Raw genomic sequence first — 18,936 nt, forward strand, 5'->3', positions numbered from 1 at the left:
CAAATGAAACCAAATAAACCCCAACGCCACATACTTCTTATTTTTAACCACAAACCAAACAGTGCTATTCTTGTCACAAACTGTGCTATTTCTGATCACTGGAATACACAGAAAAGCAGTGTTCAACTCTGGCAGGCATGTAAATGGCTTATGAAAATAACACATAATCAGAGACAAACTATCTTCTTTATGCCCAACACATTTGTCCAAGCAATTATTTACCATTACAGTTCAGATATTTACTAAAGCCACCAAAAAGACGCCATTCAGTCCTAAAGGTTTCTACAATTCTAGCCTTGTGAAAATCATTAAGCTGTCTGCATTATTGAACCATTTCTAACTGACAAGAAGTCTAGTTCTGAAGAGAGCATGTGAAATATAATCTAATTACTGCATGCATTTGCATTAATAATTGAGATTTATTTCTTTTTAAAACCACAGATGCAAATTTTTACTACTTTGTCATTATCTTTAAGCAAAAGGAAATTTGATTAAAAGGCCATTAACAATTTCAAATATATGCCTTTTTATCTAGGATTTTGTATATAGTTAAGAAAAAATAATGCATATACAAAGGCCACACAAAAAACCAGCAGATCTAAAAGAAAATAATAAGGATATACAGCAGTTTGGGCTTTATTCCACAATTTCTTAGTTTTCCTTATATAGTTACCTAATTTGAAACATTAGAATTGGTATGCTTTAAACAAATATGCTGAATTATTTACATTTTTACAGAGTGACTCACCATGGTGGCATCCTCAATAATTGAGTAGTTTGCTTGGTGCAGGTAATGGTGCAATATATTACACAGTAAACAAGAAGGATTTTCTTGCAAGAAACGAGCCACTTTGGTGAGCCTGTTGTACTTGCTTCTCAGAGGAAAGTGCACACTTTTATTCTAGATTAAAATGCAACCATTTTTCACACATTAATATACTTGCAAACAGAACTTGCATGTGAACAACAATTTCAGGTAACTTTTAGCACAATATCATTTTGAACTTCTACAATAAAATCTTGATACATGGATATCTAGCATAATTTTAAAAAGCACTATATCAAAAATATAACATTTGAAGTTTATTTATATGGTAACAAAGCAAAAGGCAAAGTTATTTCTGGACTAAAGGACACATATGCAAGAAAAATATATAAAGCAAAATACATAAAGTGAGTTTACAAAGGGGACTGCTGCAAAGGTTGATTTTGAGTCCAGCACAAAACTAGTCTGACACTAAGGTTTGAGACTTACACAGGATGGGATCTAAGCAGGTATCACCTCTCAAAATCTTCCCACTAGATGGTGCTAATTAAACCAACAGCAGAAAACTGCCTACACACAAAGAAGCTCCTTATCTGATCACAGTAAGACGCAATTTGTCACAAGAGATTTACCAATCCTAGTTTTCAACAACAAAAACATCTGTTTTGCTCTTCTTGCAAGAATTTTTCACTCTTGGTTGGTTTGTTCTCCTTTCTTTTAATAAGTGAATCTGATACACGCAATGATTTGATACACTGCAGAGGCACAAAAGTTCACATTTTTCTCCCAGAAGATAACCTGAATAACTCATAATTCAAACCTTCAAATTCCATAAATTATACCAAATACCATAACCATACATCTTTCAAGAGAGAGAACCTCCAGTTTTACAAGGAGATGTGCTCCTGTGAGAAGCACAAGGCATTGTCACTAGTAACAGCTGATTTTGTTCCCCCTGCTTAAATATAGATTCTGTACAAAAAGCAAAGGCAGTAAATCCTTGTAACCAATTCTTGTAAGTAAACCATCATAAAAGGCACAGTATGAAACTCACTGTGCAAATAATCGGATCTCAAAATGAATATATACAAAGAATTACACTGTTCTGATTTCCATATTGGTTCTATAAAGTTCATTTACCTCTAATGCTTCTGTCATAATGCAACCCATAACAGCACAAATTCGCAGGGTTCCTTCAGTCTCTAGTTTATTTAAAGATGATTTCACTTGATCAATGGGAACAAGCCAAGCACCAACGGCTGGAGTTGCAGTACTCAGGAGGTTCAGCTGCCTAATTGAGGAAAAAAAAAAAAAAAAAAAAAAGAGACATTCACATTCAGCAGCAGTACTAAGCAAGTTTTACTACTACTATTATGAATTACTTTCAAAGAGGTAGAATACAAGAGAACAATGTTAAAAAACAATGAATATAAACTTATAATGCAGAAAATGACAACTAGCAATAAGTACATAATTCAGATTTTGTTTTACACACACATCCATGATTCCATACACTCCTGTTGTCACTATTCCCCACGTTTCCTATTCGCACTCTCTACTGCAATCATAAAATTTGATATTATCAAAATTAATTGAATTCCAAATTAATTGTTATATAACATATTATGAATAATTTTTGCTGAAAGACTGAGGCAAAAACTCTTAGAAAGAAACCCAAAAACATATTCTAGTTTATTGCCATATAGGAACAGAGGTTTGTTCTATATTTTCACGTTCTGTTTATTCTGTATACATGCAAACACAGTTTTACCAAGCTCATTTTGAGCTTTAGAGATGCTTAAATATCTATTGTAGAGTATCTAACATTATAAGTGTTCAAGTGTTTCACACAAACACTGTATGAATAACTCCTAGAAAGGGTGCAGTGGTAATAAAATCGCCAGTTTAAGTACTAGATTGAAGACTAAACTGACAAGCAGTTCTCCACTCTCACATCTCTCTTAACCAAAGCCAGTTTTCTCCTCTACACCCCTCTTCTCAGAAATCTAATTCTCACTGCAAATGCTTATTTTTCATTTTAATCATCTCTAAAATAATATCTAAACATTTTCTGTCAACACCTCCATATATATGATGGCAATTACAAACTGAAGCAAGAGTTACTGTGACATACATACATTCCAAAGCCATCTCTGCCAGAGAAGCGCCGTTAATTACAAAGTTAAATTCAGAATTTACTAAATACAACTGTAATTTACCAAAGCAGAAATGATGTTATTTTCTTTCAAGTCAGTTGAAGTCATACCTTGAAAATACATGGGCTGGAGATCGCACATTGGTGGGGGCTGCAAAGCTAAACCAAATTTCTTTGATCGTTAACTTCATGCTGCAAGAGTCAGGTGGAGGAGGCATCAAAGGGATATCTTTTTTCAGATCATCAGATTCAACCCCTTCGTCCTTAAAATACAAAACATAATCAAGTCTTTTCCAAAGCAGTTAATGTTAAAAGGCAGTAACATATTCTACAGTGCACTGTTTGCACTGAACAGTTTCATATCCACTTAGGCAAACAAAATTAATGCTCTTCACCAACTCTTCCAAGACCCTACTAAGACACTTTGCAGAAAGCTAAAAATTTAATGCACAAGATGGGAGTTTGAATTCAATTGGTACAACAAATCTATCAATTTTCAGTTTTAAACTACAAATTATAATCACTTTAAAGAAGTAAAACCTAACCCCAGTCACATTTATCTAAGTACATACATACCTGCTCATCTGAAACTGAGTTTCCATTAATATCTGAAGAGGGACTTATTCTATCACAAGGAAGGTTATCATCAGACACATCAGTATTATAACCACTACCAGTTGGAGAATCTGAAGAGTTATTTGATGCAAGCAGTCCACCTCTCTCAGTGGCACTTGATTTACCCATGACTCCAAATGTATTATACAATACTGCACCAGATTGTCTTCCTCCTAAAAAAGAACACACAGCAAAACTGTAAATGTTTGCCACACATATATTTCTATTGCTACATCCCATACTGTACTTAAAAAGAGAAATAAATGCTTCTGATTAAACAAGATGCACTATCAATTTACATACAATTTAAAATCTATTTCTAGCTTTCCGTAGATTTGAGAAATTGAAGCCAATTTCTATGGAATTAATTTCTGCACTACGGTAAGTAGCATTGAAGACTAAAAGTATATTTATTATAGAATCTACAGTGTTACGTGATTTATGTACAATAGCTGTATCCTTTAGTATCATCTATATTCAGCAATTTTAAACCGTAATTCCTCAACCAGAAGGCCCAGCAGCACAACTGTTATCAGCTTCATAAACACAGGATATAGAGCACACATAGTCTTACCTTTTATAGTTAAATTTTCAATTCCACATTCGAACATTATCCAACCCCACTTCTCTTGACTAGGACCAATTCTAGTTACATCTGGAACAGCTTGTTGGTCTGTTTCATCCACAAAAGTAAACTCATCCAACTCTTCCAAAGTAAAAAGAACTTTTGATTTTCCAAAAGGAATTGCTGTTATTGCACAAGTCCCAATATCTGGAAACAAACATGTTTAGCACCAATTACTAAATGAAAGAAAAACCTCACATCTTCAAATAGCAATCATGTTTACAGTTTTCGAAAGTGTTGCTTGTTTATTATAACTCAAATCAGAAGGAAAAAAAAAAAGCAAAAATCTACAATAAGCCAATTGTAAAAAAGCTGTATCGTTCTTCAAGTCTAAATACCTTTCTCCTAGAACGTTTATTTGGGCATGGTAATTTCTAAGTGTGGAAAAGCAAGGAGCGAATAACATCAAGTTGAACTTTCAAGACATTCCCAATCCTAACACAACTGCCTTCTTAATCTTTTTATAGTCATGGTTCAAAAGACAGGCATACAAACAAGCTCTTCAGATTTTTATCTAAAAGTGGCAATCAGCCTGAAATTATTTTATCAAAAAGAATTCCTAGCAAGTACCTCAAGTTTAACAGCAACAGTGATAGTGACACTGACAGTCCTCCTGTATAAGACACATAAGTAGAAATGCATGGGGTATTAACTATAGCATACTTCACAGATATTTAACACAAACAGTTTTTGATTCCTTATGATCTTTGCTGCCTAAGATACTGGAGAGGACAATGCCACCTTGATTTCTTTGATATTAGGACACAGCCTAAATATAAATCCTTTCTTAGAGTGACATTTCTGAAGGAACATCTTAAATAATTTTGTAATTGCTTCGTATTACCTCTCACACAGAGTTAAATGCCAAATATCTGGGGAAAAGAACCATACTAAGTCAATTTATATTCCACTTGCCGAACTCTTACTCTGCCTCTGACTGATAACAGCAATCACTTTCAGAGCATACGTGAAATGCTAAGTTCTCTAGAAAGACATTTCTCAAACCTTTAAAATAGAAGATGAGGTTTTCTAGTTAGAATTCAAGAATTATCTGGCCTTCTTGAATATCTGCAGCATACCTAACACATAACATTACTGCCAAAGTTTCATCCATAACTAAATTGATTTGAGCTAGCCATTTTAATATTCTTCTACTGACTTTGTTTTCCTCCGTTTTCATTTGCTCACTAGTGTTCACACAGGCTTTTTCTCTTGAGTGATCTTTAATCATTCTTGTGTTAAAGAGTGTCTCCTTTCTCATGTCCTACAGATTCTTTCTACTAGCTGATAAACTAACTTCTTCCAGGATCAGAGGTTATAGCAACTGAACTGAATTCATAATCTCTTGAAGGAACTACCTTAACACTAACAAGAATTAACACAATCAGGTAGATTTCATTTTCCATTTTATAGATACAGTTAAAAATCTACCACTTGTCAAGCTGAAATTGACAGTACAATGTGCACGCTACACCTATCTTCAAAGTGCTAGAAAGCACTAAGGAAGCTGATAAGCATAATTCATTCCAAGTATCAGGTGACAAAAAAAGGGCAGATGAAAAGGAAAGAGGAGCTGGAAGGAAGAGAATCCAGGTATTAAATTTTACCAGCATACGTCCATCTTTACCACGTGACCATACAAGCTGCTTAGAAATCCTTCACAGCTTTCACTTTCCCTACGCTGAAATCAGCATATCAGTAAAATAACTGAATGCAAATTAGAGTAACCCATTTCAAAATTTCTTTTAGACTACCTGCAAAATTTCCACATTTAAGTGTCTTTTCATTTGTGTTGACAAAAAAATGAAATCAAGGCAAACTATCACTACTTGCCTCTATGAAAAATGTTATTTCCACCATTAAAAAACAATAATAATAATGTTTACCTGTTGTATCAAGGCCTCTAAGCTGTCCATGAACACGATGGATATTCAGTTTAGCAGCAATTTCTTTTCCTTTTTCTGCTCCAGCATTGGATCTCAGTGAGCCAGAAGACTGGGGCTGCATTTTACTGGCTTGGATGTAACGATCAAACGTGACAGAATTCCTCCCAATCTCTGCATTGTTTGAAGACTCCTCAACTATACCCCTTTGAATATAGAGGAGAAAAGACTTTAAAGCAAATCTCTGACAGACATGGTTCACTGGATTATTTTTGTTTTAAATTTTAAGTCATATTGGCATGGCAGCATTAGAAATTCTTTTAAGGTTGTAAGATAATTAAATTTTGATAAAAAATTAATTTTATTCTGTATGACATAATTGAGAAAGAGTTAGAACTTAAATTCCAAAATGATTATAGATGGGTTTCTCCATTTTTCAAAGAAATTGCAATTTTAATTGCAGATATTAGATGTTAATTTATACCATATGGAAAACATATTTTAGTGTTTAACTCATTCATGACATATTTTTTAATACTTCCTTTCAGAATTGCAAGCTACATTTCAAAAGAATTGTAATCACTTTAAGTCTTTTGATTAAAAATCAACAAACAGTGAATTTTATTCTTACCTATTCATACGAACTTGTGTAGCAATTCGATCAAAGCACAAAGCTACTAATGAAACATGAGTCACAGTTTTGCCAGAAGAAACCCCTGGTGATTCATCTACAGATGCTTGTAGTAAACACAAGTTCACCTAAATGGAAAATTTCACCAAAGAGTAAATAAATTTAGAAAAACATGTTACATCACAAACTTCTGATACAATCTTACTTTATAAGCAAGATAAGTAGTCTTATACTTCTGAGTAAAATGAAGCTTTTAAAGATAAAAGACATCACTGATGTCTTCACACACCTACATAATAAGATTAGGCAGCTCCAAAAGAGTCTACACTACTCAAAACGTTAGCTACCTATCAAAAACCCATAGTTTCAATTAAGCTTTCCAGGAACTGAAAGGGATTCAAAAATAAGGGTAATTTATGAGGAATACATCTACTGAATAAGTTCAATGAAGAGTTCTTACCTTTGGTACAGTAACATTGGCCTGAAGGCCTTTAATTGTCACATTATCTTGCTTAAGTGAGAGATTTGTCTGTGCTGGTCCCTGGTTTGTTGTGCCTGTAGTAGTAGCGTCTATTTTTGTTCCTCTAATATCCTGCTTGGAAGATAGCTTGGAAGGGAAAAAGGGTTTTACCACTTAATAATCTATTCTCATTAAAAGTCAAAGCTCCTATGCTAAAGAGCTTCAGTAGAGTTTATCAGAGCTGAGCTACAAAGAGATTCTGACTTCAATCAATGTGCAGTGCCATGATTTCTAGAACAAGGACTGTAGCACTTAGAGATAGGTTATGTTTAGACCCCATAGGGTAGCAATGGTACCCATAGAATAGCTTTCAGATGACCAGAGCTCAGCGGAAAGTTTGAATTCAACATGTATTGGTTATACTGGAAAAAATCATCATGAAGAAGATAAGTAGTGTCAGTTACACTATGAAATCAAAGAAACTCTAATGAAAAAAATATTAACTTTGTCATTATGTTAGACAGAAAGAATTCTTAACTTTGTAGAACTACCATACAACTATTTTGAAGCTGAATTAATTTTATAAGTTATCAGATTAACTGCAAGGAAAAGCACAGACTCCCACTGCTTTATGCAAACTTTCTTCTATCTCACAAAGACTCCCTTTCCCTTCCTGACCGCCCTAAATGAATTACGTATTATGTTCATATCTGCAATACATAAGAATGTCAGTTCTCATGTCCGAACATGATCTTAGGCAAATTGTTATTGTTACTGACTAGATCATCCAAAGGGGAAAAAAACTTCACTTCAGTCCCAGAAGTAGAATTTTCTGGTCATTGACTATGAAAACGTACATCAAGATAAAAAGTATTTCTAATTGATACAGTAATTAGGTCCTGTACCCTAAAACACTGAATTCAGTTAAGTCTTTCTCTGTGTAAAATAAAGAAAACAGTATTCTTTCAAAGCTTTGGATAATTTTCTTGTTCCCTTCCTTACATTTTCTGAGAAGCTTGTTTTGCTGTTCTGTACAGCATCTCGAAGAACTTTGCAATGAAGATCATCAACAATGGCTGCTGGATGTCGAGAGCTTGCACAGTGCACCATTGCTTCTATATACCTGTGAGAGAGAACAAGCCCACAAAGGATACTGAAACTTCCACTTTCACATAATGAACCGTGCTTAATTAACACTGTAAGGAGAAAAACTAAGTATTGGCAGACAGAAACTGCAATTCCCATGTCAGCATAACATCCTTCTAGCTTTTTTACAGGAAATGCAAAATAATATTCAATGTACACTAGGCAATGCCATATCATTACTCACGTGTTATTCAATTCTTCTACCTAATCCTTTGCTCAACTCAACAACTTTGATTTCAAACAACATTTACAATAATCAACCAACACTGAAGTAGCAAAAAAACCTAATTACCTGTCCAATGCCTCTGCAACAAGAGGAGTCAGAACTACATCTACAGTTCCTTTTACTTCTACGATTGCTGTTGTCCTTGTCTGGAAGACTGGATGATCTAATGTCCATTCTTCTGTTATAGTTTCATCATCTGTATTTTCTGCAGACTTCTTATCCAAAGGAGTGTAAGGTGTACTAAACAAGTCAAATACACATTATTAAACTAGATTTGCAAAAAATATCAAGGTGACTATCAGTAAACACCTGTCCATTTTAAATATATATATTTTTTAATGCTTTAGTAGAATACCAACAGTACTAAAACATCAGTCTTAAATTGTAGACAGATCTAAAGCAAGGGAAGAGTCTACCAACATTAGTAGAGTCAACTGCTTCATGCAGTAATCAATGAGACTATTCAGAATAAAGTGATGTGAGGTTAGAGTCACATACTAGAAAAAAAAATTTTGTCAGGAATAGTGTTTAATCAGATCTTCAGCTTGCAAAAATTCTCCTGAGGCACTCTGGGTATGATTTTAATACTCAATAAAGTGCATATAACAAGAAGTTTATTTTTCTGCTCAGCTCAGAAAGGACACAAATAAAATTCCAGGCCAAAGTTGTTAACAAGATTCAAGTTGTGCACTGGGCAGTGCAATAGATAACTGCTATAAGCATTTCCCAAAATTACCTAAGTAAATTTCCAATTTACAGTCTTGAAAATATGCAAGCAAAATCATCTGATGATTTCATTTTGACCCAAACGAAATGTCTTGTAACAATACACTCTGCTCTAAAAGAGATCTGTACTGAAACTACAAATCAAATTTGGAAAGGTCAAAGTGTTTAATGAGCATCAGGCAAATCCTACTTCAAAAAAAAAAACACATATGCAGTTATGTTACGCAGTTTCAACTTACTTAGATGTTGATCCTGTAAGCTGCATGCCTCTGTCCAGTAACGAATTAGCTGTGAGACCCTGCTTAACAATCTAAGAGAAAAGTACAAAAAAATATATTATATTCCTTCCGTATATAAAAAAAACCACCCAAGGAATCTTTAAATTACGACTCTTCTTCCAGGTTTCTCTAAAAGAATCTCTTACATGCACATTCTCCAAAATAATGTAAAAAAAACTTCTTCAGTTTCACTTCCTAAATTATTTGAGATATTAGATTACAAAAGCCTTGCAAATAATTGATTAAAAAGAAGGATTTTAAATACTCATCTAGTAAAGATTTACATGAACAGATAAAGCTTTTGCTACAGAGTGATAACAAGATTAATTTATGGATCTTAGACACCTATTATTTATCAAGTCATTTCCATTATGCTTCACATATTTCATCTCAGCTCCTTCCTTAAACATATCTACTCATTTTACAGATGTCACTGGAGAAAAGAAGAAATAACAAACATTTACAGAAATAGTATTGTAAATCTAAGTATTTCAATTTTACTCTGAAGTACTAACCATCTAACACGTATTTCATCAGTACTGAACGTACTGCTGCTAAAATTCTATGTAATGTGTATTTTAAACAAAACCCACATAAATATCCTTCATGTCACTCAAGAGGTAGCATTTCTAATGTTCAGCACATATCCTACCCACACAATTCTAACAGCTTTCTTTAGCACAATATACCTGCCACACAGCCTAAGATTCAAAGTCAGAAATCCAAGGTATTCCTTGACTAACAGCCAAGCCTCAAGTGTATCATGACTCTATACAATATGTATATTAAACAATTTGAACTTGTTTTGAATTCTTATTTCTTTTTCTTCTTCCTGTATCTTTCATACCTTAAAAGTAGGGATAGAAAGTTGCTCAAAAGATGATGAACTCTCTTCACTTGTTGGTGTGTCAAGGTCTAAAGGGCGATGTAATGAGGATTTTGAAGTTCTTTTGTTAGTTGGATGCTTTACTGACCAATTGATCACCTGGAACTGTGTAAGATAGTTCTGGTAACATGCCATTACAGGCTGCTGGGAAGTTATTTGTTCACTTTCTACAGTCTTCCCAGATTCCATGACATAAATGTTCTCAATATGCTCATCCTCCCCTCCTAGAGCTGAAACAAACGAAGTCTGTGAAGGATGAGTCTTAATTGGCAACGTTTTAACATCTTGATTAATTTCCCCATGGACAGAACTTGTTAAGGGTCCTTCCACACTGTGATAAATCGATCCTCTGCTGTATTCAATTTTCTGAGCTTGCTTTTTTCTCTTTTTTCTCCCTGGGTAAGTTCCTGGACCTTCATCACTACTAATTGGCTCAAACTCTTCTGCTGCAGAAAAATAAGCTTCACTATCAGCCATTGACATACTGGAATCCATTGAGCGATACTGGTGAAATGAATTTGAATCTGCAGATGGAGTATAAGGAAAAGAACCAAAGCTCCTCCTTTGCTTTGGGGAGTCTAACACATTCTCATCACTGCGAGACACATCACTACTGAACTGCACGCCAACTGGAACAGGCTGCTTGTCTCCGTAAAAGGCTGCTGTGAGGCTCTTGGTGCTGCCAAGCCGGGTGGAACACACAGACGCCTGTCGTTTCAGAGGAGACCTCATGGGAGACTGACCAACAGGCCTTTCCTGGCTGCTAGGGGATGCAGGGCTTCCCTCCGCACCATCAGCTGAGACACTGAAAAATACATAAAATAAAATCACAGAACCATAGAATGGCCTGGGTTGAAAAGGACCACAATGATCACCTAAGTTTCAACCTCCCTGCTATGTCCAGGATTGCCAACCACTAGACCAGGCTGCCCAGAACCACATCCAGCCTGGCCTTGAATGCCTCCAGGACTTATTTTATTCTTAATGCTTCTTTTTACATAACAGGAGCTGTCAGATGCTTCTGTGATTTACTGCTAGCATAGCAATTATTTTCACAACACTGATTACATATTAAATTCTGAGACTTGTTAGTCTACTTGTTTACATATAGATAGATATAAGTGACTGGTAATGGCAAGTGTTGTTATCACACATGCTGGAGTTTCTACCCAGATCAGGCATTTACTCCCTAGCAGGGGATTCAAATTTGCATTGAAACTAGGAAGCATATTTTAGCAGTGCCATTACAAGTAACCAATACTGAATCCATTGCAAAATATAAGGTGTGTAAAGTTCTGTACTGAAGTGCTGAAGAGTCCTTCAGTCAGGATGTTACTAACCTTCCATGAGCATCTTCTCTTTTTGTACCAGACAAGAACTCCTTCTGTCCCAAGTGATCCTCAGCAGTTGAAGATGGGCTGTCCTTCTCACCTGCAAGCAATGGGAGGGCAGCACTGGAACTGCTCGTTTCCTCTGAAGATGATGAGGAGCTATGGGAGCGCAGTGGCACTTGGAGGCTTAGATGCTGTGCCTTTCTTTCTATTTCTATACCTATAGATCTACAATCCCAATCCTTTCGTTTTACACCATTTGTTTTACCTAGGATTAGAAACAAGAAAGAAAAACTGAACATCTGATAGACAACTACAGTGGTCTCTTTGTCGCTCACTGAAATAAGAAGTTTTATTAAAAAAAAAAAAAGCCCTTATTTTGAAAATGCACACACATACTAGCATGTTTCCTAATAATATAAAATCAGAACAGCAAAACATCAAATTCTTTTAATAGACTGATTTCTAGACAAGTAAAATAGACACAAGTCAGAAAGCTTCTTTTTAATCACAAAGAAGCTGCATGTTAATATAAAAATTCAGCATATGAAAATTTGCTCATTATTATCAATCCATTGTCTTCTCTCAAAGGGTTCCACCACAGAACCCTTTTCAACTACTCAATAGCCAGAATTAGAAAGACCATAAATACCAATGTGAAGTTCGGAAATGATTCTTTTGGGCAAAACCGAATGATGTTACAGCACAATGCATTCTCACCATCTAAAATTTTAGGAATCTCTTTAGTAATTATCCATTCTCCTGGCTGCAGTAATGACTGACCATAAAACATATCAGATTCTGCACTTGTACTTGAGAAAGCAGAGCTGCTTGAAGGCGTCAGTTCCTCCAGCTTGAAAAAGTCCAGTCCTGTTAGTGTGCCACCAAAGAATCGACAACCACCCAGGCAGCCACACTTGTTCTTGCTTCTCTTATTCTTCAAATTGTCATCAGGCCACAAAAACCACAATCTACACAAGAGCAGGAAGGAAAAGAAAAAAAATAAAACAGAAACACAACCACATCACATTTAGTACATTTAAAATTAGTTAAGACAAGATAAAAAGACATACACTAAAATACACTGAAATGCATCTCCTTCAAACTGCATCTCTCACCTTTTAGTTCGGTTATCATGCATCTCCAAGAAATGCCTCTGCACTTCATGTTTAGAAGGATGATCTGCAGCTAAAGCAATGTCAGCAGTGATGAGCCCCAAGTTGACAGATCCAGCTTCCAGCCAATATGCCCTCCTCAGGATTGGCTGAAGACCAGTTCTGCAGTTGTTCACCTGCTCAACATATTGTCTCAACTGAAGATCTTGAATAGCAGCACTTACACCTTCTCCAACAGACTGATTGTGGAGGTTGCAGTTTGCGATACGTATAGTACCCATCTGGAAACATAAGTAATAACATGAACTCTGAATACATGAAACTTAAACAAAGAAAAATTAGCCTTAATACAATTAATATAAAATCTATTTAATTCCAGGAAGGCTTCAGTAAACTACCGTCTCCAAAACCAGTTTTAATAAACTACAAGCAAGTGCACACACACACACAAGAAGGCAAGGTTTCAGATAGTTTTCAAACAACAAAAACAAAGTCTTGACTTAGGAGTATCTAGTTGTAAAGGGGTTCAAAGAGAATTCCCAATTTTAGGCATGTTATAATGAACCTTTAAAAAATTAAATCATTATTAACTTGTTTGCTGTAACCATAAAAACCAAGAAATCTGAAACATGACATCACTGTGACCTTTGACTAAAACACTGCATACTTCCAATACAAAGCTGCATTAACTTGCAGAATACAGACATTTAATGCCACACCTGGTAAATACTTCAGTGAGAGATTCACATTAAATAGTGCAAAATTCAAAATAGAAGAAGCCTTAATTCTGATCCATCTGTATTGTGCTGTAATAGCCTTTTTAGGATCACAATCTACTTTTTTTTATTGGTACAGCTCCAGTAGTTCTGTTGATTCAAAGAAGAGACCATCCATCTTCTGCATCTGGAAAAAGTTCTTGCTTTACCTTCGCGCTCAGCTATGGAAACTGCTCACCTCACAAGCAGCCTACCCGTCCGTACAGAGCCAATCCTCTCCTGCAGTACTGAACCCCAATAAAATATGATATAGCCCTGTCACGTGTCTTAAAACAATCTGAAGGTCGATGAAGTTTTCTGCACAGCTTCATTATTTTCCAAAAGGTTTCCATGAAATACCCGAACCTTTCCAACTTAACATTCAAACTTTTCAAAGGGTAAGTAAGGAAATCTGCAAAAGAGCCCAGCTATGGAAGAGCAACTCACATAGTTAAATTTTTACTTCTCATCTTTGTCACAAACCATAATGAAACACTGAAAATCCTTTTTTAAATATGAATGGAATGCATTAGCGATATAATTTTCTACAGCGGTTCAGGTTATTAAGCTGCTTTTAAAAACACTGTCATTCATATTTATGCCTGCAAACACAGTTAATATTTGTGCTGATGCATTATAATATTAGACTCAAAAGATTTTAAAGATGAAAATGCTTTTTCTTTTTTTCAAACTGCCACAAGGTACCCAGCCACTCAAATGACAAGACATAGTATCTCAGATCACACAAGATGTCTAAAATAATTGCCACTTTCCTTCAGTTAGATTCTTGCACATAATATGAAGCTGATCCCCAAGCATTAGATATCGAGTCCAATTTTATAACTAAATTTATTACTGGACAGCACAACTTCTAGTCACTTAGTAATTCCAGTCAGTGTAATACTTTAATGCATTCCTATATCATCTCATAACTTCCATTTTGCCATAGTTTTCTCTTGAATACAATGAGAGAGAATGTCAGCTCTTCTCTGTATATTGTTTTTTGAACAGAAACACTTTGCACATTTTAGATTTGGTCTGGTAGCAACAGTGGTATTTCTCCCATCTCTGCCAATGATCTTAGTTCAGACAGCTGTCTCACATAACATGACTGTGAGTTATCACGCAGTGAGCTGTATACATTTTTCTCAATCATTTCCAGTTGCTGAGTTACTAACTTATAGAAAAAATTCTTAACAACTCTCAGATGTAGACAATAGCTTTTATAGTATTTTAGTTGTTTTAATTTATTATGCCAATCTTGCAGCTCACATTTTTAATTCTGGAAGATAGACCATTTTCTGAGATCACTAATGGAAGTATTAAATATGACCAAAACTGAACTACTTTCGCTCTGTCCAACCATTTTAATACCAACCTTCTATCACTTAGTTCTACTACAGTGAGCAAGACATAAAAAACAGGCAACTGTTACATCAAAAAAAAATGCAAAGACCTCTATTGACAAAAATATTTTAACTGTTGTTACTAGTAATGTCTTTTACCTTTATGTTGGTGGCACAGCCATGTTCTACCACATACAGATCTGCACCATCCATGGCTAAGCGTGTCATTGTGTACTTTAAGTCATCAGATGTTGGGCATGGCCCAGGGATGCAGTTCATCTAAGAAAAAAAAAAAAAAAAAACATCATAAACAACATCACAAAAACTGGTACCTATATGTTAAAATGGGGAGGAGGTCAAGAGATGAAATTCACGAATCACACTTTATATATTGCAAGACTTCTTAAGTCTTTAAGTGAATGTCCAAATGGATTCCAAGTGATATATATCAAATCTGGAATCCATGATAACATCTGTTTTCTCAGGCCACAATAGTAAGAGCCATAGAAGCCATAAGCTGTTAATTTAAGTCCCTCATCAAAGCACTATTTTAACAACAGAGAATAAAAGCATGGCAATGCGCCAGGAGCATGATGAGAAGTCTGATCTTTGTCTCTTAAGGGAAATTGAAGCATGCCATTTGTCTCTTAACCGTCACTGTAGAGGTAAGAAAATATGCATGACTCTTCTGGATGCTGTCTCTCAAGATAATTAATGTAGCACAAAAACATGGCGTAAATCCCCAGAAAAATTCAGGTAGAAATTGCTTTTCTTTCTAAAACATAATTAGCTATAATTTATCAAAGGGAGCAGCCAATCCAAGTACATGCTCCATGTGCTTTGATAACCTCAGGGTTGGGCTTATAAAGTTTTTTTTTTTTTTAAAAAAAAAAAACTGTTAAAAAAAAAAAAAACTGTTAAAAAATATAGTGAATAATTAAGATGGATAAAAGGTTACCTTAGAGTCACAAAAACGACGATCAATTCCATGCTGGCATATTATTACAGATTTAGGTCTTTCCAATTCAAACTCACGGCACACTACATGAAACACAAAGGTCTGCCCCCATTCCAGAAGACTTGCAAGCTGTAAGCAAATAACATGTTGTCTAATAGTAAGTATGCAAAATAAACTTATAGTATTCAACAGATTATTGAAAGAACATCACTAAAGATTGGAAGGTTAGAAAGAGTAAATCCAAATAGAAGATCTCACCATAATATTCTGTCTTCATTACTTTGTTCAAACATAGCCTATTGCCCATTACGCAAGATTTATTTTTGTGTATACTAGAAGATGCACATGTAATACTGTGACATGAACCTAAACAATCCCTAAATCACATCTTAATCTAAGGAAACAGCTTTACTTTTAGGGTTAGACAGGCATTTCATTGCAAAGATGGAGATCATCTTATTTCTCCTCAAAAAAATGCCTCTAAATACCCTAATATCTTAAGGGTCCCTTCCAACTCAAATGATTCTGTGAGTCTATGAATTTAAATGTCATACCTCCTTATATGTAAGTAACAAAGTTACACTCAGAAAACACTGAAGGAAACCGGCTAAACAGAATATGACTGAATCTCGCTGGACCTAGTAATTACCCAATTGTTGATTTAAATCTTTTATATAGTTAGCTTATTCATAAAGGAAATGAATCATGACTGTCTAGCTCTATTATGAAAGGGAAATGGGTTTTCTTTGGCTAATCAAAGGAAAGGGGACTTTAAATCAGGAGCAATTTAATTGGAATTTAATATAGCTATGACTGTCCTCCACAAGATCTCTCGTCCTCCCTTTAGTTGTATACCTTCACAAATTCTTACAAGACATCACGCTATGGAAGGAAAAAGCCAATGACCCTGAAAGAAGCAAATTCAAGTTCTGGTTCACATCAATGCTGACAACAAAAAAAGCAAAATTAAAATCCTCTATGAAGTATTCAGTTGAGAATTTCTACAAGAAGAAAACTCTTAAGTTATATCAAACATTTAGAAATGTTCCTTAAAGCTTGAACTATTTTTAATCAACTCAGTTTAAACTGAGCAACTACTGCTACAGTAAATACTACAGCTAATCTAAATCAGTAGTTGTAATTTAGGAAGTATCTCTACATAAGCCTGTATACGCAGCATGAAAACCTATCTGGAGCCTATTCTACAAATGCAATGTAATTGCCTGTAAGCCTTGTTTTGATTTTGTACGCTTAAATAAGTGTTTAAGCCTTGAAAATAACACCAATTTTTAGAGGAATATGAAAACGCAAAAATGTCTTAAAAATCAAGCTAACTATGGAATAAAATGTATATATTTTTCTCATGTTTCACAGTACAGTGACAAAGGAACCTTTTCTAAAGATCTCATAGCCCACACCAGAAATAAGACTAAGCTACTGGCCTAACACACGCTTGGAGTCACTGTTATATAATGGAAAAATGAAGACAGCATAAATGGCAGAACTAAATGACTGATCGCTGTGAAAGCAAACTACCTTACAGTGGGGCCAAGCATTAGAAGTTACGCAGCTACCAGCTACTCTGTTTGAGAGCCCTGCTCATTCTACTTGCCCACAAAACGTTCCAATTGCCTCCTACTTTAAAACTTGGCTTTATCAATAGGTTTCTATGGAAAACTTTATCTGCAAGGTAAAGTTTTTGCCAGTTGCTGAACCTGTTATCCTCCTTCCTGATAGCATTCCTGCAAGCAAATGCCTATGTATCTGAATGAATGTTACACGTGAGGGACAAGAAGATGCCTTTCAAACTGTAACCATAAATGGGTACTTAATTTGTTCTTTCCAGATTGTTAATCAGTAGGAGTAATGAACTTGAATCTCCAAAATTCAGCATCATAAAATGAAAGTCCTTTTGGAAGAAGTCAAACACAATTTCACTAAGAATTCCTTACTTGATTTTTTTAAACAGAATTTTTCTCTCTGCTCTTTGTTACATTCTTTAGCTTATGGCTGAAAGGGTCCCAAAACACTGGATCTGTTTACAGAGAAGCATTACTTATTGTACGATCAAGCCACTTTAAGAACAAGCAGTTACTGTGGTTGATTTTCTAATCAGTATTCAAGTATATTAACATACATAGACATAACATGCATTTACACATATTATCATCAGCATTCACTGCTGATTTGTTCATATTTGGTAAATATCACTCTTTTAAATGCTCGTTTTACACCAGACATCCTGTTATATCTAGGTGAATATCAGATTTGGCTCTGCTGGAATCTCCTGTTTTTTCCATGTAAATGGTTAGATTTCTAACCCACATACTTGAAGTTACTTAAGGCTGAGATTGCACATTTTCTGATGTTCATGCTACACCAGTTTTACAAGAAAGAAGGCAGATGATACTTCATAGCCAACAGTTTCTAGATGATACCTGCGGTGCTGTAACTTTGGCAGTAAGACTTCCAGCCTGCACATCTATTAGCCACGCATATTCTAAAGTATCACTTCCAAGAGGCAAACCTTCTGCAGAAAACATCGCGTGGGCACGCAACTGCAGACCTGATAGACTAATGTGGCCCTCTCGAAGGACTTCATCAGCTGCAGGTCTCTGTCAAGGACAAGGTAACAGTTAAGTAAACTGCAAAGGCTGTATAATTAGAAAGTGCAAAAAAACAAAAATAAAACACAGTCAGATATTTTACATACACTCATATTCACTTCCTAAACCCTGTTGACTTTTATACAGTTACAGAGTCCCAAGACTTCTCAGCATCACACATACAACAGCATATATGTAAATTTCACGTGGGGAAGGAAGCCTTATCTTTTAACCACTGGCAACCAACGTCAATTACCTTCCCTAGGGGATTTCCACCCTGTGACATCATTGGGAACATCTCTTAAATAGTACTGCAGTAAAATGCAAAGAAAGGAAGACCACATTGGACAATGGAAGCGATCAAGGAAAAAAAAATAAATGACTTATGAACGTCTGCCACAATCAGCCAACTGAAAAAAAAAAAAAAA

At 35.2% G+C, this 18,936-nt stretch overlaps 1 protein-coding gene across 1 annotated transcript in view; it reads right to left on the minus strand.

The window, feature by feature from the left end:
* BLTP1 (bridge-like lipid transfer protein family member 1) overlaps positions 1-18,936 on the minus strand; it is a gene marked incomplete at both ends in the record, with an annotated part of 100,945 nt that overhangs the window by 49,005 nt on the left and 33,004 nt on the right. The window contains 18 exons of the mRNA XM_079534613.1: positions 749-901; positions 1,907-2,057; positions 3,033-3,184; positions 3,498-3,709; positions 4,111-4,308; positions 6,048-6,250; positions 6,676-6,803; positions 7,136-7,282; positions 8,138-8,258; positions 8,574-8,747; positions 9,473-9,543; positions 10,359-11,202; positions 11,738-11,996; positions 12,449-12,699; positions 12,847-13,124; positions 15,104-15,223; positions 15,903-16,031; positions 18,341-18,517. Of these exons, the coding sequence (XP_079390739.1) occupies positions 749-901; positions 1,907-2,057; positions 3,033-3,184; positions 3,498-3,709; positions 4,111-4,308; positions 6,048-6,250; positions 6,676-6,803; positions 7,136-7,282; positions 8,138-8,258; positions 8,574-8,747; positions 9,473-9,543; positions 10,359-11,202; positions 11,738-11,996; positions 12,449-12,699; positions 12,847-13,124; positions 15,104-15,223; positions 15,903-16,031; positions 18,341-18,517 (3,768 nt within the window). The remainder of the gene's footprint in view (positions 1-748; positions 902-1,906; positions 2,058-3,032; positions 3,185-3,497; positions 3,710-4,110; positions 4,309-6,047; positions 6,251-6,675; positions 6,804-7,135; positions 7,283-8,137; positions 8,259-8,573; positions 8,748-9,472; positions 9,544-10,358; positions 11,203-11,737; positions 11,997-12,448; positions 12,700-12,846; positions 13,125-15,103; positions 15,224-15,902; positions 16,032-18,340; positions 18,518-18,936) is intronic.

Source organism: Tetrao urogallus (genome assembly GCF_951394365.1).
Source record: "Tetrao urogallus genome assembly, chromosome: 4".
NCBI classification, from domain to species: Eukaryota; Metazoa; Chordata; class Aves; order Galliformes; family Phasianidae; genus Tetrao; species Tetrao urogallus.